The sequence below is a fragment of the Trichogramma pretiosum genome, unplaced genomic scaffold (genome assembly GCF_000599845.2).
Source record: "Trichogramma pretiosum strain Unisexual culture from Peru unplaced genomic scaffold, Tpre_2.0 scaffold3, whole genome shotgun sequence".
Taxonomy (NCBI): domain Eukaryota; kingdom Metazoa; phylum Arthropoda; class Insecta; order Hymenoptera; family Trichogrammatidae; genus Trichogramma; species Trichogramma pretiosum.
Window position 1 is genome coordinate 2323812 of NW_019641698.1, and position 20313 is coordinate 2344124.

At 39.2% G+C, this 20313-nt stretch overlaps 2 protein-coding genes across 3 annotated transcripts; one reads left to right on the forward strand and one right to left on the reverse strand.

The window, feature by feature from the left end:
* The first annotated feature begins 2073 nt into the window (after positions 1–2073).
* Positions 2074–13967, forward strand: LOC106650610. 2 transcript variants are annotated; one of them, XM_014368735.2, is made up of 7 exons: positions 8359–8941; positions 9026–9324; positions 11781–12055; positions 12123–12367; positions 12447–12662; positions 12734–12918; positions 12993–13967. In XM_014368735.2, the coding sequence occupies exons 3-7, from the start codon at positions 11817–11819 to the stop codon at positions 13401–13403; spliced, it is 1296 nt and encodes a 431-aa protein (XP_014224221.1). In that variant the 5' UTR covers positions 8359–8941; positions 9026–9324; positions 11781–11816; the 3' UTR covers positions 13404–13967. The 2 variants fall into 2 exon arrangements, with proteins under 2 accessions (XP_023318189.1, XP_014224221.1); XM_023462421.1 differs by lacking the exons at positions 8359–8941; positions 9026–9324 and adding an exon at positions 2074–2279.
* A 3743-nt stretch (positions 13968–17710) lies between these two features.
* LOC106650298 (26S proteasome non-ATPase regulatory subunit 10-like) lies at positions 17711–18613 on the reverse strand. The gene has a single exon (XM_014368226.1). It carries the CDS (start codon positions 18611–18613, stop codon positions 17711–17713), a length of 903 nt encoding a protein of 300 aa, XP_014223712.1.
* Positions 18614–20313: the final 1700 nt, after the last annotated feature.

Below are 20313 nucleotides of genomic sequence, written 5' to 3' on the forward strand. Positions count from 1 at the left end.
GGACTCGATCATTATATTCGTTAAGCAATGAGAAAAAAATGTCAAAAATGCCGTGTCCACTGCCGAATCGCACTGTATAGTGCCATGCGTCCTGCTGCGCGCGTTACACATTTTTTTCTCTTACCCGCGCGCGAATCTCTATTTTTAATTCGTCGATATTCACGGCCGCGCGTACGTACACACACGTGGTGTATTTCATATACTTGCGGGGATCGCGCTACCTTGCCCGTATTCCAAATGAATTATATGCGCAAGGTAAAGCATTAATGCGTGACAGGGAAAAAATAAACCAAGTTTTCGACACAAGCTGTACGTATTATAGACAAGCGCGAATATACTCCTTTTTTTTGTTGTCCCATGATCGATCATCGAAATATTGAGTCGTCGGAAGAAAGTACGCGCGCGGCGATTACGGCATATGTTGGCGATTCGCGAAAGGATATTTCGGCGCTCTCCGCGTAATCGCGAACATATACACATTTACTATATAGCTGCTATATACCGTTACCGTGAGCTTTTTACACACGTATAAATACAGACACAGACGCGCGTATCGGTGCTTCGCTGCGGCGTTCCAGAAATTCATTTCATACCCATCGTGACCTGGGTTTCGCATCGTGTAATATACGCGTGCCTCGCGTGTACTTGAAAATTCTTTATCTAATCAATGTGTCGCGTAAGCCGCCTCTGCTACCATGCCGAAAACGTCGAGTTAAAATATAATAAAATAGGCGGAATATGTATCGATTGAATCGTATATAGTAGTATAGTACACAGTGCAAACGAAACTGCGAAGGCTGCACAGAACAGTGGCATGTGTGTGCTCTGTCGGTGTCTATAATGTATGTACGTGTCTGCGTGTCTGTGCGCGGCACCCCTGGCCTAGATCAATGCCCCGCGCGCATACGCTAAGTTCACGGCAGAGCGAGTAATACATTATATATACGCTGTATAACGGAGCTCGCCAACCCCAGCGAGCTTACGCGCGGCAAGGGGCAGAGCCGAGCCGACGACGAGTCATAGGCCTCCCCTTGAAAAGGTCCACCGCCCGAAACATCAATAAGATGTGCTTGACGACGACGACGCCATGTACACAATGTGTATATGGTAGTATAATATATATAGCATGTGTGTTACCGGTACGTCAAGCTCGAGACCACCACAGCGGCGGCGAATCGATGAAAAATCGCGTGTGTGTATTAGCAACGGCGGCGGCGCGGCTCGACGAGCTCGGAAAGATACCCGCAGGCGATGGCCGAGCTACTACGAGGCTTACGTTGCACAGCTGCGAGCTTGTGTATTTGACAAAAATCGATCGCTGACTTTATTTGGTCGCGGCCCGAGTCTCGATATTATTACGCATATAGGAGTATGGGATATGGTATAGCCAAGCCATACATCCGAGCGGAAACTTGACTGCAGACGCACGCGACGACGACGCGCTGCGAATTGGTAATTTTTCCTCGAACGAGAGACAAAAGAGGAAGAGACCATCACCCCCGCAGGCCTCAAAGTCCTTGTCTGTACGTACTGTATGCGCATTACGCGCGGGGACACATTAATAGCCGACGACCCCATGATACGACGCGCAAAATACGGCAGCTTCGGTACTTATGGGATAGGCATAGGACGTTGTGCGTCGCTGGCAAGTGCGTCGAGCCGCGCAGCTCCCCACGTGGGACAGCTTTTTCTTTCTTTCTTTTTTTTTATATAAATTGAAATGTACACTCGAGCGTCTCCTACTCCGCGCGCCGCGCCGCCTCCATACCGCGAGCGCAGACACAGAAATATACACACAGAAGCAAACACACACAATTCGTTATTCCGTCTCCGTGAGTCGTCCCGAGCGCACAACTATATCATATACCTCACTCGATGATGGTTCATTAAATTTTCAGAGAGTGCCGCGAGTGCGTATCGTACAGTCGTGATTGTCATACATACCAGTGCCAGCGTTTTGTATTTATAATACCTATGATATATTATATCGTGCTGTGCGCGATACGTCGCTCAAAACTTCACGCACAAGACTGCTATATATTTAAATAGTAAATAGATAATGGTGTACTAGTGGATGGATGCCGCGTGCTTGCGTGCCTCTAATGAACAATTAGACATTCCTTTGTCGAGGTTCGCGCGACGACTCGACGCACTTGTAGAGCTCCCGAGGATTAATTCGATCGCTCTATTATAACGCGAGCTCACCGGCGGTTGCGATTCATGAAAGAGAAACAAAAGCTGCACTGATTTTCCTGTATCTACACCAGTCAAGTGTCAAGGTGAGTTTTCGAAATTTATTTACTTTTTTTTCCTTAAACGTTTCGTATAAATTAATGTTGATCGCTGATAGAATATCGATAAAAATTCGACGAGCGAGCGAGCTTTGAGTTACATCTTTTTTTCGTCGAGCTTTATCGACGACTTCAAGAGAACCGAAAATTCGAACGAGAATATCGTGAGAACATCTCGTAGCTTGGGATAAATTTCCTTTTTGCCCGGTGAGAATTTTCGGTACTCCTAATATATGTTACATAGAGCAGAGGCGATCGGTCGTGAAAGTTAAAACGCTCTTTTTGTATACATCCGATGCTCTTGACTCGTTTTATCGCGTCGAGTCGGAAGCGTCTGCTATAGCAGCATGGCTCTCTGTACATCAATTCACACTCTTGTAATAGAATATGATCGTAATTATCGTAATCGAGTATCGTAATTAAGCTGTATACTACGAATTAATCGCTGTGTGATGCTTTCCTCGAAATTTGGGAGCACTGGTCAAGTATATTGAATACGAGACAAAAAAAATCACGTCCACTGCATCGAGAATTTCTGTTTTCCGTACGATAGTCGGCTCTATCTCTTGTAGTCTGCTGTGCTATTTATCAAAATTGCCAGACGAACAGTAGCACAAGCTCGCACGCGTCCGTGTATTCAAATGATATGTTACAATCGGCATCGCTATAAAATCTAACTGTTGTTAACAGTTACGCTCGCGTTGGAACGATAATTGCGAGCACCTGACGCGCTGCGAGCTATTTATTTTTGTCATGATGCGTGCGTGCGAGACACACATTTTAATTTCGAAAGAGTAGCTTTTTTTGCCCGCGCGTGTTGTGTATGATTTTCACATTTTTCTTTCGGCAATCGGCAAAGATGAATGGATGATTTTCGAAATTTCGGGTGTCCCAACGAACGAAATTGCCGCAGCTGATCTGCCGTCAGTCGGGTGTCTCAAGAGACCCGATAACAATTACCCATTAGTTCAAATTTAAAGATCATAATCGTTGGACGACTAACAATAGATAGTAAAAAAGAACAACGCATAAAAAGTATCGCTTCCAGTTTCATAGTATATTTTACTATATAAGTTCCCGTGAACGGAGGCCAAAAGCATTTTTACGATTTGTTTTTCCTCCAATCCGTCTGTTCTTGAGAAATTCTTCCTGAATCACTGCACACAGCGCTTGGAATATTCATTCTGATCGCGAGCCTTGTCGACGAGAGATACACTCATAACCAAACGTATAAATGCGTTAGTTTGCACTTTTTCACGAGCACTTTTCACACTGCGTATGTATAGTTGATTAGACGTTTCCGATGAGTTTGAATTATATATTTATCGTCTCGCGAGATGCGCTCATCTTTCTCTCTCTCTTTCTGTCTAACGAGCTCATCGTGAAACGCGACGATGATACATAAAGCTCGAAGTTTTATATTTAAAGCGCCGCCGCCGCCACCGCCGAGTTATCGGAGTTTTCTCGCGCGCGCGTAAAATGCACATACGCGCGAACATCTATTTTTAAACAATATGTCAAATAATGCGCTCTTCGATGATTTAGCAACGTATCGCGCGATACATGCTCGGCTTCTATACTTTTTATGCGCTAAGCATACTTCGTTATTATTATACTCATATGTATCGACGAATCGCGTTTCGCAAAAAACAAATGGTTACTCAGCTCGTGTATATAATATCGCGCGCGCGTTCGGAAACGGGCCTCTGAATCATTGCAACACGTTGCTGCAGCTCGGATCTATTGTGATTTTTCATCGGCTTTTTCTTATATAGATAGAGCAGGCGCGAGCTACCGCGAGCCCCCCTGCGCGCTTCGCGCGCCAACCCCCCTCGTTTACAATTTCATATGAGTATATGTTTAATAATATAAAATTTTATATAATACTTCCATTGTACAGACGTTCTCATCCAGTTGAAAGATTAGCATTACACTTAGAAAATAAATAAAATTTAATTTTCCCTGAAAATGAAGAAGTATTGATGTCGGTTTACCAGCGTTACGTAAATGTGTTATTACGTAATCGAAAATTAATTTTTGATCTAAATTCATTTTTTTGTATCTAAGAAGATATTCATTTTTATAAAATTCCAGTTGACTATTTAAATCTTCTTCATCAACAAGAGTTTATAAAAAATCCAGATTCGGTGCTGGTAAACCGACATCAATACAGCTTAAATTTTCAAATTTTAAAATATCATTTATTTCTTTCAAAGCTCTGTTTTCATGATTATCTTTAAAACCTTCCAAAAAATATTTTTTATAAGTTTGCCAAACGTCTCGAATCATTGGTATATTGTTAATAATTATAAACCAAGGGAAAAATTTTCTAAGTTGTTTCGGCATCATTATTAAACAAGCTTCGTCAATATTTTTTTTATTTCTAGATCGCTATCTACTAATCCCATTGCAATCGCCGTTTCTCTAAATGTATCGTATTTAATACCCTTATAAGTTCTTAAATCGTCGAATGATTTGCAGCCTTTAGCTTTGTGTAAAATTAATTTTAAATAAAACCGTTCAACATCTTTTGGCACAACACTAACTATTCTTCCCAATGTATTTGAAAATTGTGATCTCCGTTCCCAAATTCAAAATTTTTTATTGTACTTATAGTCTTGTAAATTATTTACGTACGTGAATTTTCTAGCATGAACATCATTTTTATTTAAATCAAACCACGCTGTTAAAGTAGTACCAGGCTTTTTGGCTGCTTCTACTTCTTCATTTTCAGGGAAAATTAAATTTTGTTTAATTTCTAAGTGTAATGCTAATCTTTCAACTGGATGAGAACGTCTGTACAATGGAAGAAACCAAAATAACCAAATTAACCATAATAATTTTTGGTTCTTGTACAAAAAATCAAAGTAACCATAATTATCACATTTATGACCCTATTATTTAAATTATTTTTGTACCAAATGAACGAAAGGTCACGTGACGTAATTATGTGATCGTCGCGTGATCGAAAGTTCAAAGTCACGTAATGTTAACGTATAGAAAGGTCAGTCACTTGATGATCGCGTTATAGAAAGGTCAGAGTCACGTGATGATCATGTGATGATCGAAAGGGGTCAAGGATCAAAGTCACCATAATAATCACCACCTGATCAAAAGGTCAAGGTGTCGTGATAATCACGTGATCAAAAAGTCAAATTCAAATATTTCGATCGAAAGGTCAAAGGTTCAAATGGTCAACATGGCAAAAGGTTACATGACCTCATTACGTGATCATCATGTGCCTCTGATCTTTCGATCACGTGGTGATCACGTTATGACGCATCGCATGATGAACGAATTATAACGCTCAAGGTTACGTTATCATCAAGCGGTTCGTTACTTAACGTAACGTTACTTAAGCACGTAATCGTCACGTGAACGAAAGGTTAAAATCACGTAATCAAAAAACCAAAATAACCATAATTATCACATTTATGACCCTATTATTTAAATTATTCTTGTACCAAAACGCGCAAGGTTACACTATAATAAAATGTTTAAAATGGCGAAAGGTAAAGAGGTCACGTGACGTAATCACGTGATCGTCACGTGATCGAAAGGTCAAAGTGACATAATCAAAAGGTCTGTCACTTGATGACATCGTTATAGAAAGGTCACATGACCTTTTGATCACGTGATCATCAAGTGATGACGTCATATGATCATTCGACCGAATCACGTGATCATCACGTGATGACGTCATGTGACTTTTCGACCGAATCACGTGATCATCGCGTAATGACGTCATATGACCATTCCACCGAATGGCGGCGATAATGACGTCATATGACCATTTCACCGAATGGCGGCGATATTATCTTATAATATAGAGAGATATTGTTCTTATATATTTCTTTACTCGGCAAAATCGTAAAATTCATATAATAACTCCTCGGCTCGGTGTGGTGGCGGTGGCGGTGCTGCGGCGCAACGAGAGAGCCTATCATTATACACCGAGGCAGACTCACCGATATACATGCCTCGCGTATCGTATACATATAGCTGAAGTATATACGTAGGTGTTGCAAGCGATAAATTATATTGTGCTTTATCGGTGCTATGGAGTCGCTGCTGTTGATGCTGCTCGAAGCGAGGACAAAGTATAGCGAGCTCAGCTGCTAAGCTTCAAAGACAAAAGTCGACGATTCTTAATTCTGATAATAAAATTATCGGATATGCCTTCATTGATCGGTAATTAAAGCATTTCGTTATACATAGTATTACATTACATCGGAATAAGTGACATTCCAGAACTTATTATAGTAGGCGATTGCCCGCGGATATGCATACTTGATCTTGCAAGTTTTGGGAGATTAAAAAAGAAAGACATGAACTCCTGTACGAACAACAAATTCGATCGCCTGCGGACCACGGAATTCGTATGGCGTGGTCGTTTATTTATATCTATAAAAAAAAGTAAGAGAAAATTATCTCTAAACGAATGCCCCCGTCGAAAGAATCCGGAAAGACTAGTTTATGCGTTGTATGGTTGCGAAAAGAGCGAAATATTTTCGCCGTAAGATTTATTAAATAGACTGCGCCGCTTAACGTACCTTGATTTGGCACATTTTTTTTCGCGCATTGTGTATTTCACACACACGGGCACAAAAAATAAGATATGATAAGCATTCGGGACGGTAGCAACAGCAGCAGCAGCAGCAGCAGCAGCACACGTATCGAAGCTTAAACGTAGCGAGAGATAATCGGGGCCGCCGAATTGCTCTCGTTCCGTTCGGCTGATTTTTCTTTCGGGGAAAAACTAAGTGTTTGTGTTTGTGCGCATTTGTGTATTGCAACGACTTTCCCCGATTCGTGCATATAATAAAGATAATTGAGGCCAAAATAAATTGGCTTCGCGTATAAAAAAAAAGGCACCAGAGTTACGCGGACCTCTTAAAAACAAAAACGTGTATGTATGGGTACTCTCGAAAAAAGCGCGCGACGATCTATAAAGAGAGAGAGAGAAAGAGAGAAAAGTTTCACTCGAGCGCGCGGCGGGCTCTCGTTAAACGTCAAACGTGCGTTTCCGCGATCCATCATCCGAGTGCGAGAGAAAGAGAGAGACAAAAAGGTACAAGCACTGTACAACAAAGAGAGGAGCTGTAACAGAGTAGTATACTGCTGCGCATTAATGCCGTTAACTCGCGCGTTAGCTTTTCCTTTCTTTTCTATGTAGAAATGCAGTAGACTGCAGGTATATATAGGTGTACGAGTGGTAAACAAGTGGCTCTCGAGGAGCACGTGAGCTTGTGATACGAAAGAGTGAGAGAGAGAGAGAGAGAGAGAGATGTGCAGCAGTAGCAGATTTACTGCACTCGCGGTATGTAGGTATTAAAGCAGGTACTCGGGAGTCGGGATCAAGGTCGTCCTCGCCGTCGTCGAATCGCTTGACACAAAAAAATCCTAGCTGCAGTCGACTCTTCTATATATACATCAGCCGTTACGTAATTGTCAGGTGCGACAACGTTTCACTCGCGGCCGCGAGACGTTTCGTAATTATTCGCCGTAGCAAGTAGCTGTCTCTGTATATGTAATACAGAAGAAGAGGAGCACTCGTCGATTCTTATTTTTTTTTTATACGAGGCGCGTCTTGAACAAATTCGATGCTGTACGTGACACACCGACAGCTTTTTGTCGCTAGCCACGCCAGTTGTGCTGTCATTAATTTATCGAGCACACCTTCGCGTATAGTAGATATATAACTTGTATGCACATGCCTCGTGTGTGTCGTGTGTGTACGACGAAAAGCTGTACTGCAAAATGCAAATGTTGTGTGTGTACAGCTGCGCGACGCATGCGCAGCTCCGAGCTGACTCCGACTACAGTCCGATCCCGATGCAGGCAGTGAGCCAGTGTGCGAGTGAGTAGCGAGTACTCGGCTCAGGCGCATTAGTTGCTGCTGCAGAGCTACTTGCAGAATATACGTCACACACACATACACACGGGCTGCATCGCTGCAGTAAGAGTGTGCATACTGCATTGGTATAGATATATATGCGCACGACTATAGTATATAGGCGAGAGAGTCGAGTCTACCCCGCCACTCGGCTGCATCTCTCGCGCGCGCAGATCACCCATCCACAGGGGAGCGTGTGTAGTATAGTAATAGCGTCGTAGCGAGCAGCATAGCAGCAGCCAGCAGCGGTGCACGCCAGGCCGATATTACTACTCCTATATGGTGTACATCGTAGACTCCTACTACGAGAGAGAGAGCGAGCTCGAGTGTCTGTGTGCTCGTGAGTTTGTGCGTGCGTGTGTGCGAGTAAGCAGTAGTAGCGGCCTGCGGCGAATCCGCGCGCTCGCGTACTCGACGAGAGAGAGACGCTCGTACTCACACACAGACAGATATACTATATACGGGGATTGCAGAGATAGAGCGAGAGCGAGAGAGAGAGAGCAGCGAGCAGCGCGAGTACTACAGCCCAGCAGCACGAGCTCAGTATAAAGGCGAGGCTCGGCTGTGCTGCTGCTGCTGCCCAGCCAGATACAGATACAGCAGCTCTCTCTTTTCTTTCATGATCCGTCAGTCACTTAGTTCAGAATCAAAACGAAAGTATATACAGCATTTCTGCTACCGCTGTACTACATGAGCTGTCAGTGAGCAGTGTGCAGCTATACGTGCACGGACAATTCGTATAGGTATATAATCAGTGAGTAGTGCTGCGGATAGTCTTAGTTCTTTCCTCTCCGAGTGATCTTACATATATAGACGAACGATAATATACAAAACATAGTGGCTGCACTCCGTCATCGTGAAAATATTCGCTGCACGCGGAGTATGGCGTCGTCGACCGGCGGCGACAGCGGCATCGTATTCTTCTCCTCCTCGTCGTCGTCGTCGTCGTCGTTATTGTTGTACCACGGTAGCAGCGCAGCGGTGCAGCAGCAGCACGAGACGATCATCGGATCGACAGTAGCAGTAGCTGCAGCAACAGCATCGGCGGCGATGTCGCCGTCGTCGTCGTCGTGTTACAATCCGCGCTATCATCGGCCATCGTCGTCACTGCTTTGCATCAAAGATTTTATGTAGGAGGTGCGTACGCGACTCACGCCATAAAACGTATACTACGACCACACGCACACACGCACACACACATACTCTCTCTTTTACATATTATTATGCGCGTTGTTGTTTTTTTTTACTCTCTCATCGCGTCGCAATACGCCAATCGCTTCGAGAGCGAGAGTACATTATATGGGTGTGTGTATACGATCTTTCTTTTTTTTCTCTACTTTTCCATCGTTGTTATTATTATTTTCCTTCCTCGACCACGAGTGTTTTATTACACGCGCGCGCGCCAACCTCGCTTTCGGAGCGCGAACTGCTCTGTATACGCATGCATAATATTATTATAATAAAAACATGTACCTAGCGCACACATTGACAATGGGACGTCTCTCGCTGCCGCTGCCTCGCGTGTCTTTTTTAACGAGATTATAAAGAGCTGCTTTACACGCTCTGTCTGTGGCTACGTATATATACAATGCTCTAGTGGCCGAGAAAGTTGTGCCGTGTTTTTCTATCTCTCGAGTCGCAGCAGCGATATACTCCGCGGGGCCTTGCGCGCTTCTAATAAGGATTATGAAGCTTTTATGTGTGCTAAACGCGCCAAACTTATATATATATCACGCGCGCAGCACACACACATTAAGATTGCCGTGTGGGCACAGCAGGGAAAGCGCCTCGTAATAAAATACAACAACCCGTATCTCTTGTCTTCTTCGTTTGCTCCGTTTGTTGTTTTTTTCTTCGCGCGCCTCCCAAATAGGTAGAGCGGATACAATACACTAAAGTGCCACACAGAGTTTTTACGTCTCTATATTTACGAAAGAGCCAAGAGAGAGCACGAGTGCGTGACATTTGTCTGCTGCTGCTGCTGCTATTACAATTTACACACAACACATACATGGTTATAAGGTACGCGTGCTATACACGGACATTCAACGCAGATCTCAGCTCGGTGATAAACTGCTCCGCCTCTCCCCCTTTTGCTACGGCTCGCAGCAGCAGCACGCATAGCTCGGGCTCTCTTTTCTCTCAAGGAAGACTAGTTTATTTTTACCCTCGTCGCTCTTTTTCCGAGCGCGCGGCAATGTTACACATTATAATATTATATGCGCAACTACATATTTCCCCGCTCTCTTTTTCTCAGACGCATCGCGAATCATCGCACCCATACTCGTTTATAAAGTAATAGCAGTGCACGAATGTTGTTGTTATTGTCGTTTTGTATGCACTCGCGCGAGAGTCGTGTGTATTATAATACGCGAGTACGTGTGTACTATGCGGAGTAAACGATGGAATGCTCGTACACAGCGGAGAGAGAAAGAGAGAACTCGCGAGGAAATGGGTGTGTTGCAGCGCAGCGAACGAGCGAGAAAGAGAGAGAGCGAGAGCTGCAATGCCAATGCACCGATATACATGCAGGTGTGCCCTTATGGTCTCTCTTTCTCTTTTCCTCTCGCACACTACCCGAGTGCAGCGCTATGTGCAACGTGTGCGACTATATATAATATATATACACGATGCAGATAGTAACTAGTAGCATCGGCTCGAGGAGAGGCTCGAGAATCATGCGGATCATCGTGCTCTATCGTCGTGTATAGTGTGTAATGTGCACGGCGCGCGCGAGATCGATGCACTTTGCAACGCGCGCCCGCTCTATTACAGATGCGTTGTGTGTATGCAATATGTATGTGTATGTGCAGCCGCGGCACTGTAGTTTATGTTACACTCAAATTCCGAGCTGTCCAGCCGATAAGTGTGTATAAACACTATGTGTGAAAGGGTGACTAAAGCTTGCTCGGTATTTTTCCGTGCCTATTCTGTATTTGTCGTTCTCTCTCTCGACGCGCTTATTCGACACTTGTTAATGGCTCGCAGCAATGATTTTTCTACATCATCGAAGAGGTGTCACACGACTCCCACGTATTGCGACACAAAAAAATATTTTTCGATATCATTTCGCTCGACTAACATCGTTAAATCGTTCGAGCTTCATTACTTTGCCTCGATCTTTGCAAAAATTTTAAAATCGCGCATCGACACTATCTCCCAACAACACTTGGCGGACAAATTTTATTTTTTTTATCAAGATTTTATCGCGCCTAACGAGCGAGATACGTCGTTTTTTGATGTAATAGCCTTCGGTTGTGTAACTTTCAAACAGAGGCGCTCTTTTATACAATAGAAAATCAATGAACTGAAGTAAAAGTATATATGCAAACAGCTTTCGAGTGAAATTTAATTGAATCATAAAAGTGAAAACGTTTGACTACTATTAACTTTATTAGAACAGCCTATGTGGCTGAATTGGGATCATTTTTTTAAGTACCTGCATATTAGGAGTCATATAATTATTGCTGAATTTCAAAGAAAGTTTATTTGCACAACATTTTCTCCCTATAAATCATAACTAAACACTTTCATTAAATATGCATTTTTTTACAAATTTAAAATTAGTCTATAACAGATATTTTCTTTTACAGGAACTTTACACTGCACGAAAATATTAAAGCTTCAAAATGAGGTCGTTAATGAAAAGAGGTAGAGGATTTGAGAACCAAACCTTGGATATCAATAACAAGGGTTGTTTCCAACAATACGATGGTATAGCCTGTGGACGAATTAGTATACTAGTTGTACTAAGTCTTGTTACATTGATCTTTGTGATTATGAAAATCATTAAATATCACAAGTACAAGCATTCACCATTACAACATTATGCCCTTTTTTATTTGGCAGCTCTCCAATGCATACTCTGGTAGGTTTACTATTATATAAAAATATTTGTAATGAATAAAAATTTTAATATTTTTTGTATGTTTCAGCATTGTATGCTTCCTAATTGGCAATACATTTCCACAATTTTATTTCATTTTGAACTTCTTCAAATTGTATCAATTCATTTCGATATGCTATATTCACTGGTCCATGGCAGCAGAATCTCGACACAGAGATGATATTACTCAACATGTTATAATTCCTGGACTTTTTTTGTATACTCTATTCTGCGTTGCAGTTGCTATAATGGGAACAGTAGACTACAGTAGTAGTTCTTGGAACATATGTTTCAGTGAGTGCCTTTTCATTTACATATTGAATTTTGACTAATTCTAAAAACAAAGCAGTTTTATTCACACATTTTATTCTAGGACCATTTTGGTTGATACTCTCAGGAGCAGACTTTATTGCAGTTCAAATTTTTGCTATTGTTGCTCTTTATCTCACTAGCAAAAATACACCATTGGTAGTATCTGCTTTAATGATGCCCTCAACATCATCTCAAACTAGAGACTTATGGCTGATAACAGCTGTATATGAAATTGCTGCAGTAGTATCTGTTGTTTTTGATACTTCTATGATAATGTGTAAGTTACTTATTTAGAGCAAACCAAATTTAAACAAATTATTGAATTTTCTATAAAATTATATTTTTCAGTTGGTACTGATGAAGGAGGATGCAGCGGAGTGTTTTATCATGACCAATTATATTATAGTCCAATTATATTTGTTGCTACTTTAATCAAGTTCTTTGTGCCAACTTGGACTTTGTTAGGAGTTTTTCAACCAAGCACAGTAAAGTCAAGACCATCTGAGGTAGCTTTGACATCACATTACAACACAGTATGTAAAATATGTTTTGCAATGATTCTTCAGTTTTGTACATGATTTTTCAATAACGTTTTTCATCATTTTAGGATGGTTCGTGTCGCAACCAATTTCACAGAATGTTTATGCCTAATTTCAGTCAAACAATTCCATATCCTGATATGAGTTATCCAACGAGTTCGCCTATGTTTGGTGCCATTGGAGATTTTTCAGACAGTTCACCAGATTCATCTCCAGTGATTCCTCGTTATTGGACCGGATTAGATGACGATTCTTTTTGTGGTTATGACAAACATTTCGTAAATGTTGATCAGCACAGAGAAATGCTAAATAATCAGTATAGGATGGAGCAAAATCGACAGAATCTTGAAAGAAGTTTAGGCTATGATCAAGTAGATAGCTTAAATTCTGAAAATAATTCTTACAACTCTGATAAAAAGCCAGCTCTTACTACAATCAAAGAAGAGAATGTTAGTACGACGGACAACTTACCCGAATAAACTACTTGCATGTGGTTTCAAAATCAAACCTAGTCGTGGAAGGTACATTTACTCTACTTTGTTTCCGATATTTTCTCTCAAGAACATTAACTGTTCTGCAGAGAAAATTATTTTACACATTCCTTTTGAAATGAAAACGAATTGATTGTTCAAAAAGAAAAAAAAAACAAGCAAGAAACAATGGCGGTATTACAAACCATCCTTCCGATTACTGTGATTTTTTGATGCTCAAATTTGTCTAACCAATCAACAATCATGATTACTCACCACCACACAAGTAAGACTACACTTGCTTTGTTTTTGAAGCAATGCTCATAACTGAAACGTGATTGTATTATAAACTTTTTAATTTTTTAAAATTTCACAGTAGCTTAGATTTACGAGAATCTTGACTTTTTACACTTTGTTAGTTTTACATGAAATTCAATCGACAAACTATTATAAACTATAAAAGCATCATATAGTTAAGCAATTGACGATTTGTATAGTAATTATCTTACCACATTAGATATCTAAGTAAGCGTGATAATTATTATTCAATAAATTATTTCATACGTCATCGTAGAGAGGAGTCCTATGTATCTCAAATTCCCGCACGTTATCTGTGCTTTGACAGAGATGATAATAGTTAGGATTTTTGAAATCTCTATGAATGATGTTCAAAATACATAAACTATGGTGCCAAAGTGAAGATTAAATGAAGCATTAAAACAGTAATACTCAATAATTTTCCTAATTTAAGTAAAAATGAGATTGTATTTATGTTAATTTAATTCTGATAAGTACAAAAGTCTTGAAAATAAGACATGAATCTAAAAGTGAATTTTAAATCAGTTCTAAAATGATTCGGAAAACTTTCATTATCATTGGTTATAATGATTTGCTTATTTTGAAATATTTTATTAGGTTGTTACATAAATGGCCTAATAATACTTTTATCATTTTATTTAAGTATTTATTATTTGACTAAAGCGATAAAATACTAAAAACTTTTCGCAAATAATCAAAACTTTAGCTCACATATAATATATGTATTTTAAAAATGTATTTGTATATATTTCGATTTCTCGAATCAAAGTGTGTAAAGTTCTTATAATAAGTGTAAAATTATGATTAATGAGAGGCACGAATGTTTGAATAATTTTTTATATTAAAATAATAATGTATATAAAACGAAATAGATTTATGCATAAATATATATGACGTAAAATATGATTTTATCGGTCGTTATTGCGAAGATAAATTTAGCCGGTATTAAAAATTTGGCCGAATAAGCCGGAATCATTAGCTTGGAGATATATGTAAATCATACATATAATATATGTTATGATATTTATGGCCTCTTGCAATTGATATTATATAGGTATATTCATAAGTTATTGAGAAATAATATAATATATTATAAATATATTATACGTAAGATGGCAAACAAATATTGTCGATATCGATATCTTATAAGTTTGGCAATTATTGAAGCATAAGTCTGAATTAATGTTCTTCTAAAAAGTTAAAAAGAATAGATGCGTTGCTAATTTTACATTTATTTAATTGCATACGCTAATATATTTGTATATATAACCTGTCGATTAGCTTTAACTTGAATTCATTATCGATCAATATAATTGTTGCAATTATTTCTTTTTTTATGCTACCAAATAAACTTTTTATATGTTAAAATATTAAAAAGACATTTTCTCATTTACCTAGTAAATAAAGTCAAAAATATGACATGAATTTCAAGCTCAAATCAACTTTCGAGTAATAACATGAAAAATGAGATGATAATACACTATTTATCAAAAGTCCGCGAACGCACCTAATTATTTTGCATTTGAGAAATTGTGCGAATTTATCTTCAGTGTAACATTATAGAACAAGGTACAAAAAAAATTCTCAAGTTGCTCGTTAAGATTTCGAAAAGAAGCGTTGAATTATTTCTTCATTTCACAAAGAAACTGCACATCAAAGTGAAGACTACGTGTAACTCGTTATCGGTGAACTTCCAGCGGGTAAAAAGCAACAGTGTCTCTCTCCTTTGCCTTTTCTCGGCAACAAGATTTCTCGCTATCTTTAAAGGAATGAAGCTGCACATCTACTACAACGTAACATAGTCGAGTGAATTGATTTAACAACTATGGAAAATCAATTTAATCTAAGTTATAAATTGATGACAAAGAAAATGTGAGTAAACCATACAAAAATGCTCTTGCCTCCCCGCCATTCAACTTGAGTCATTTACTTCATCGACGGCGTAAGATGCATAAACAGCTCCTCCGAAAATAACAATCCCCGTCGACACTTTCAATGTAATTATTCAAACAAGACGAAAAAATTGTTATCACACTGACGGGACATAAAAAAAAGGAGAGAAACAAGAAGAGATACATATTCTTTGCGCGTTTTTGGATCCGTCGTGAAAATTTTTACAGTTTGGCTTTTTTTTATAATTTTAAAAAAATTTAACGTTATTTAGCTTGAAAGTATATCTAGGTATATGTGACCAAAAGCTTGAAAATGCTTTTTTTCGAATTAAAATTGCAACACCACATTAACTGGTGGCTGTTCGAGGGATCGTACATTTTTATTAGGCACATTGTATCGCAACTTTGTGTACATTGTGGAATAAAAAAAGAGAGGGAGAGAACAGACGCTCTTCTCTCAAAGGCGATGCTTTTTTCTCCTTCTTTAACACGCATACGCACACTCATTCACTCACTTTTCGATACTTCGTTTATAGGATGTAAAAAAAAGGGAGTTTTTACGCGTTGAAAATTAGTAGCCTCGAAGCGTAATCGCGACGGGTCACTCGAGATAATTATACGCGTTATAAAAATTCCACCCGCGTCTGACTAAAAATGCAGCTGTACCACTCGTGCTTGCGACGCTGACCGATGCAGTTCTCTCGTTTTTTTTTTTTTTTAGAAAATCTCCGAACTCACTCAACTTGATAGACGCTCAAACGGCCCACCCACACATTTTTCTCACGCAAAAATTTTGAAATGATCGCACAATATAATGGCTATATTGCACTTTGTCTCAGACAACAAGCGATCATTTTTTTTCTCTCTCGATAAGAGCAAATAAAATTTTTGTGCCATCCCTGTGTTTTTAATGTTAAATTTAACGATATACCCTCGCTTCTAGCAAGAAAATTACGCAACCATTTTTTCGTTAAAAATCAAGAAGATATTAAAAAATTGTAGTCGCTCATTAAATAAAAGTAGAAAATGCAATGACAGAGAATAGGAAAAATTTTTACAATGGGTTTCTTCCAAAGAATTAAATAAATCAATCATGGTAAAAGCCGAAGGGTTTGGAAGACAACTAGGTCAATTTTCAAGTTAAATTTAAGAAATTAAAAAAATCATGACATAAGCTACAGGAGTAGAAATATCGCTGTGATTTTTTTCATTTAATGAAATTTCATAATAAGTCATTGTTGTGTTTCTGATTTTGCAATCTAAGAACTATTCATTTTTCTGTAAAAAAGGGTTGATATACATAATTTTCGATATAAATTGATACATAAATCTTTATTTCTTTTTATAGGGCACATGATCCTCGAATAATCATATTGTAAAATTTTATTTTATTTGTAAAAAACATCGTTCACTATTAATCCAGCAAAAAAATAATGTCTTAGAGACAAATGAGCATGACCTATAGATTTCTATGTCTGTTAAACTGTTAAGGCTGGTGAATCTGCCGTTTGACGTACAGGAGTTTGTTCCGTCAAACTGGCAACCGAGAACTGTTCACACAAATGGAATAGATCCTCGTTACTCATACGCTCAGCAACTAAATAGCAAATGTCGTAAGGAAGACTCAATGGACAGTGATCACTCACAAAAAGATCGGCTGCGAATAATATCAAATGTAACCTTATCAAAATATTTGCTATGTGTCTTTTTACTACTTGATGCAAATAACGCATGTTCAACATTGATGGTAAACGCCAATTATTCACTTTTTTCAAAATCATATAACCTTCATGATATTTCATTTGGCAAAGTTTATAGAGCGAGATGTTTTCATTCACCTTCATATTTTTTAATTTTTCTACTTCAAGTGCCAAATCACTCATATACTTTTCATGATTTAATTGACGCTCGTATAAATCCCCCCAAATTTTTAACATTTTTTCCCTCGACGCGTCACGAAATAGGCGCAAGTAATTCATAGACTGGGGCTTTATATAAAAACCGTACTCATTATACATTAATAAATTATGCATACTCGTTTTAAAAGATGATATTTCGTTGGAGCCTATAATAAAAGAAAAAAATTACCAAATGAAATAAAAATTATTAAATTAAAAAATTAAATGCGTCATCTTCGATGTAAGGTATCAGGTGGTCTGTATCGTTTCCTCGAATTTCCATCCAATACTTCAACATCCTAAGCCCAGTGTTCATGTTCATTTGGTAGTCAGCTGACTTCAATAATTTCATCATTTCGATGATGTAGAAAGTCAAAGGATAACTCTTCAATTCCAATGTGGTGAAGGTCGTGCTGAACATTCTGTCCTCGCTTAAACTGCTCAGACTTGCGGAATTCTTCAAGAGTGCCTCGGCTACTTGGACGTGGAAGCGAGAGACTGCATATTGCAAGGGCGAGTCCCCGTGACTGTTGCGTGCCTCGATATTGGCTTTTTTCATAACGAGCATGTCAACGATCTCGTCGACTGGTGTTCTCGAAGAGTAAAAGTATGAGGTGGGTATGACGAATATGCACGCGAGTGCGTGCAAAGGAGTCGATTGCTCGCGATGATCCAGCTGGTTTGGGTTGGCGCCGTGATCCAATAAAATTTTCACAATTTCTTTGTGATGGTACTGGGCGGCGATGTGCAACGCCGAGCACGTGTACGTGTCGAGATTGACATCGACGCCTTGACGTACGAATCGTTCCATCTCGATATGGCCGGCGAAGCAGGCCCCGTGTAAGTACGAGTATCCCAGCTCGTCGCAATAATTGCTCTCTGAATTTTTTAATAGAAAATTAATGAGACTCATAACCTTATGACTATAAGGCTCGCCTTGCTCGACTAAGTAATGCAGCGCTGACTTTCCATCTTCCCATCTGAACTCGTGAATATGTTCACCGTTTGCATGGAGTGCTTTCAAAATCACCAGTATTTTATGTTCCAATGCGTACTTCATAAAATAAATTTCATTTCCGACAGTGGGAAATAAGCTTTCATTTTTCATCATCTTCATGATTTGATTCTGACCCTGAAAAAATTCCCACTGCCACGGGTACTGATATTTAATGTCAACGCAAAACACTTCTCGTCTATTTTCTGCCTCCACATTTGTTTCTAGGCTTTTTATATAGGTATTTACCATTCGAAATGTGTAAACTTCTAACATTCCAATGTGAATATCTCACAGTTTTTTTACTAAAAAAACCTGTGTTTGTTTATTTTAATAGAGTGTCGATTGGCTTAGCAGGAGTAATATCACTTTGAACACTATCGTTGAGCATCTGAGTGCACCAGTATCAAAGGCCTTAGACGTCGGTAAACTTTCATATTTTTGTATGCTCTATCAGCGTACAACATTAGGACATAGATTCATTTTTGGTCTGACAAACCTGTTATGGAATAGCCCTTATATAACCTGTCGATTAGCTTTAACTTGACTTCAATATCGATCAATATAATTGTTGCAATTATTTCTTTTTTTTGTTGAAATATTAAAAAGAAATTTTATCATTCACCTAATAAATAAAGTGCCATGAATTTCAAGTTCAAATGAGCTTTCAAGTAATAACAGATTTCAAACACGAAAAATAAGATGATAATACACTATTTATCAAAAGTCCGCGAACGCACCTAATTATTTTGCGTTTGAGAATCGTGCGATGCTCTCTTGTCAATGCTATGCAATGCGCGCGCGCGCATAATATCAAATGCAAGAGAATCGATTATTTATGGTGATAGCGAAGACGCGTCATCATACATGTATTGGGATAAAACAACAGGAACTAGGGACTGTTGTACGGGGGAATAATATCACCAACGTCACTTGGGTCTTTTTTTTTCTTCGCAATCTATCGCTAATATTTTCAAGTCGAATACAAATTGAATTTTTCAGTTCAACGTGTAAACTCGTCGTAGCAAAAGATTCGTTCAATGACGAATTGTAAATCATCGCGTCAACGATCTTCCGAAATTCACTCAATCGGAATACCAATAATGAATGAATTCACCGAACTTGGAGTACTTTTTTTTTCTGCTTAACTCATAGAACAATACAACATACTGAACTCTTTCGACGTTGCATAATTCATCACAAGCACAAGCTCGCTCGCATCGAGGAGCGAGTTGACAACGGAATAAAGGCCATTTCGCGAGCCATTTAAATGTATACGAAATGCAAATAATAGCAATTATGGCCCGGCACGTGTTTACGTATTTTTTTTCTCTCGTTTAATGTAAAAATACACACACCCCTGAAGCGAATGCAAGCATGAGCACACGCCTTCGCGCGATAAGGCGGATCATTTTTTTTCGTTTTGATAAAAGAACAAAAATCACATCGAAAATAATTCACTGAGAAAGTTTGCGAATTTTCTGAAGTGCGATACGCATCGCTCGCGCGATTATGCTCAAATATAACGAGAGCGAGGCGCGCGCGCGCGTAACTGTACAAAAAGCAGAAAAACATCTCTCTATTGCGATAAAAGTAGTTGACTGTTATTCGATTCGGCATAGCTGCCGCCTTTTCTTATACGTTTCGAGCGATACGCGCTTCTTAACGCCTCGTTTATTCTCGCTGTTGTTCGCTCACTTGCCTCGATGCACATGTACAAAATATTTTTCGCTTATCGTCGATTTTCGACGACAAATGTTTAGAAGAAATTTCTCTTCGTTTTTCTTATTCGTCGCGGCTCTGTAAGCAGATTTACG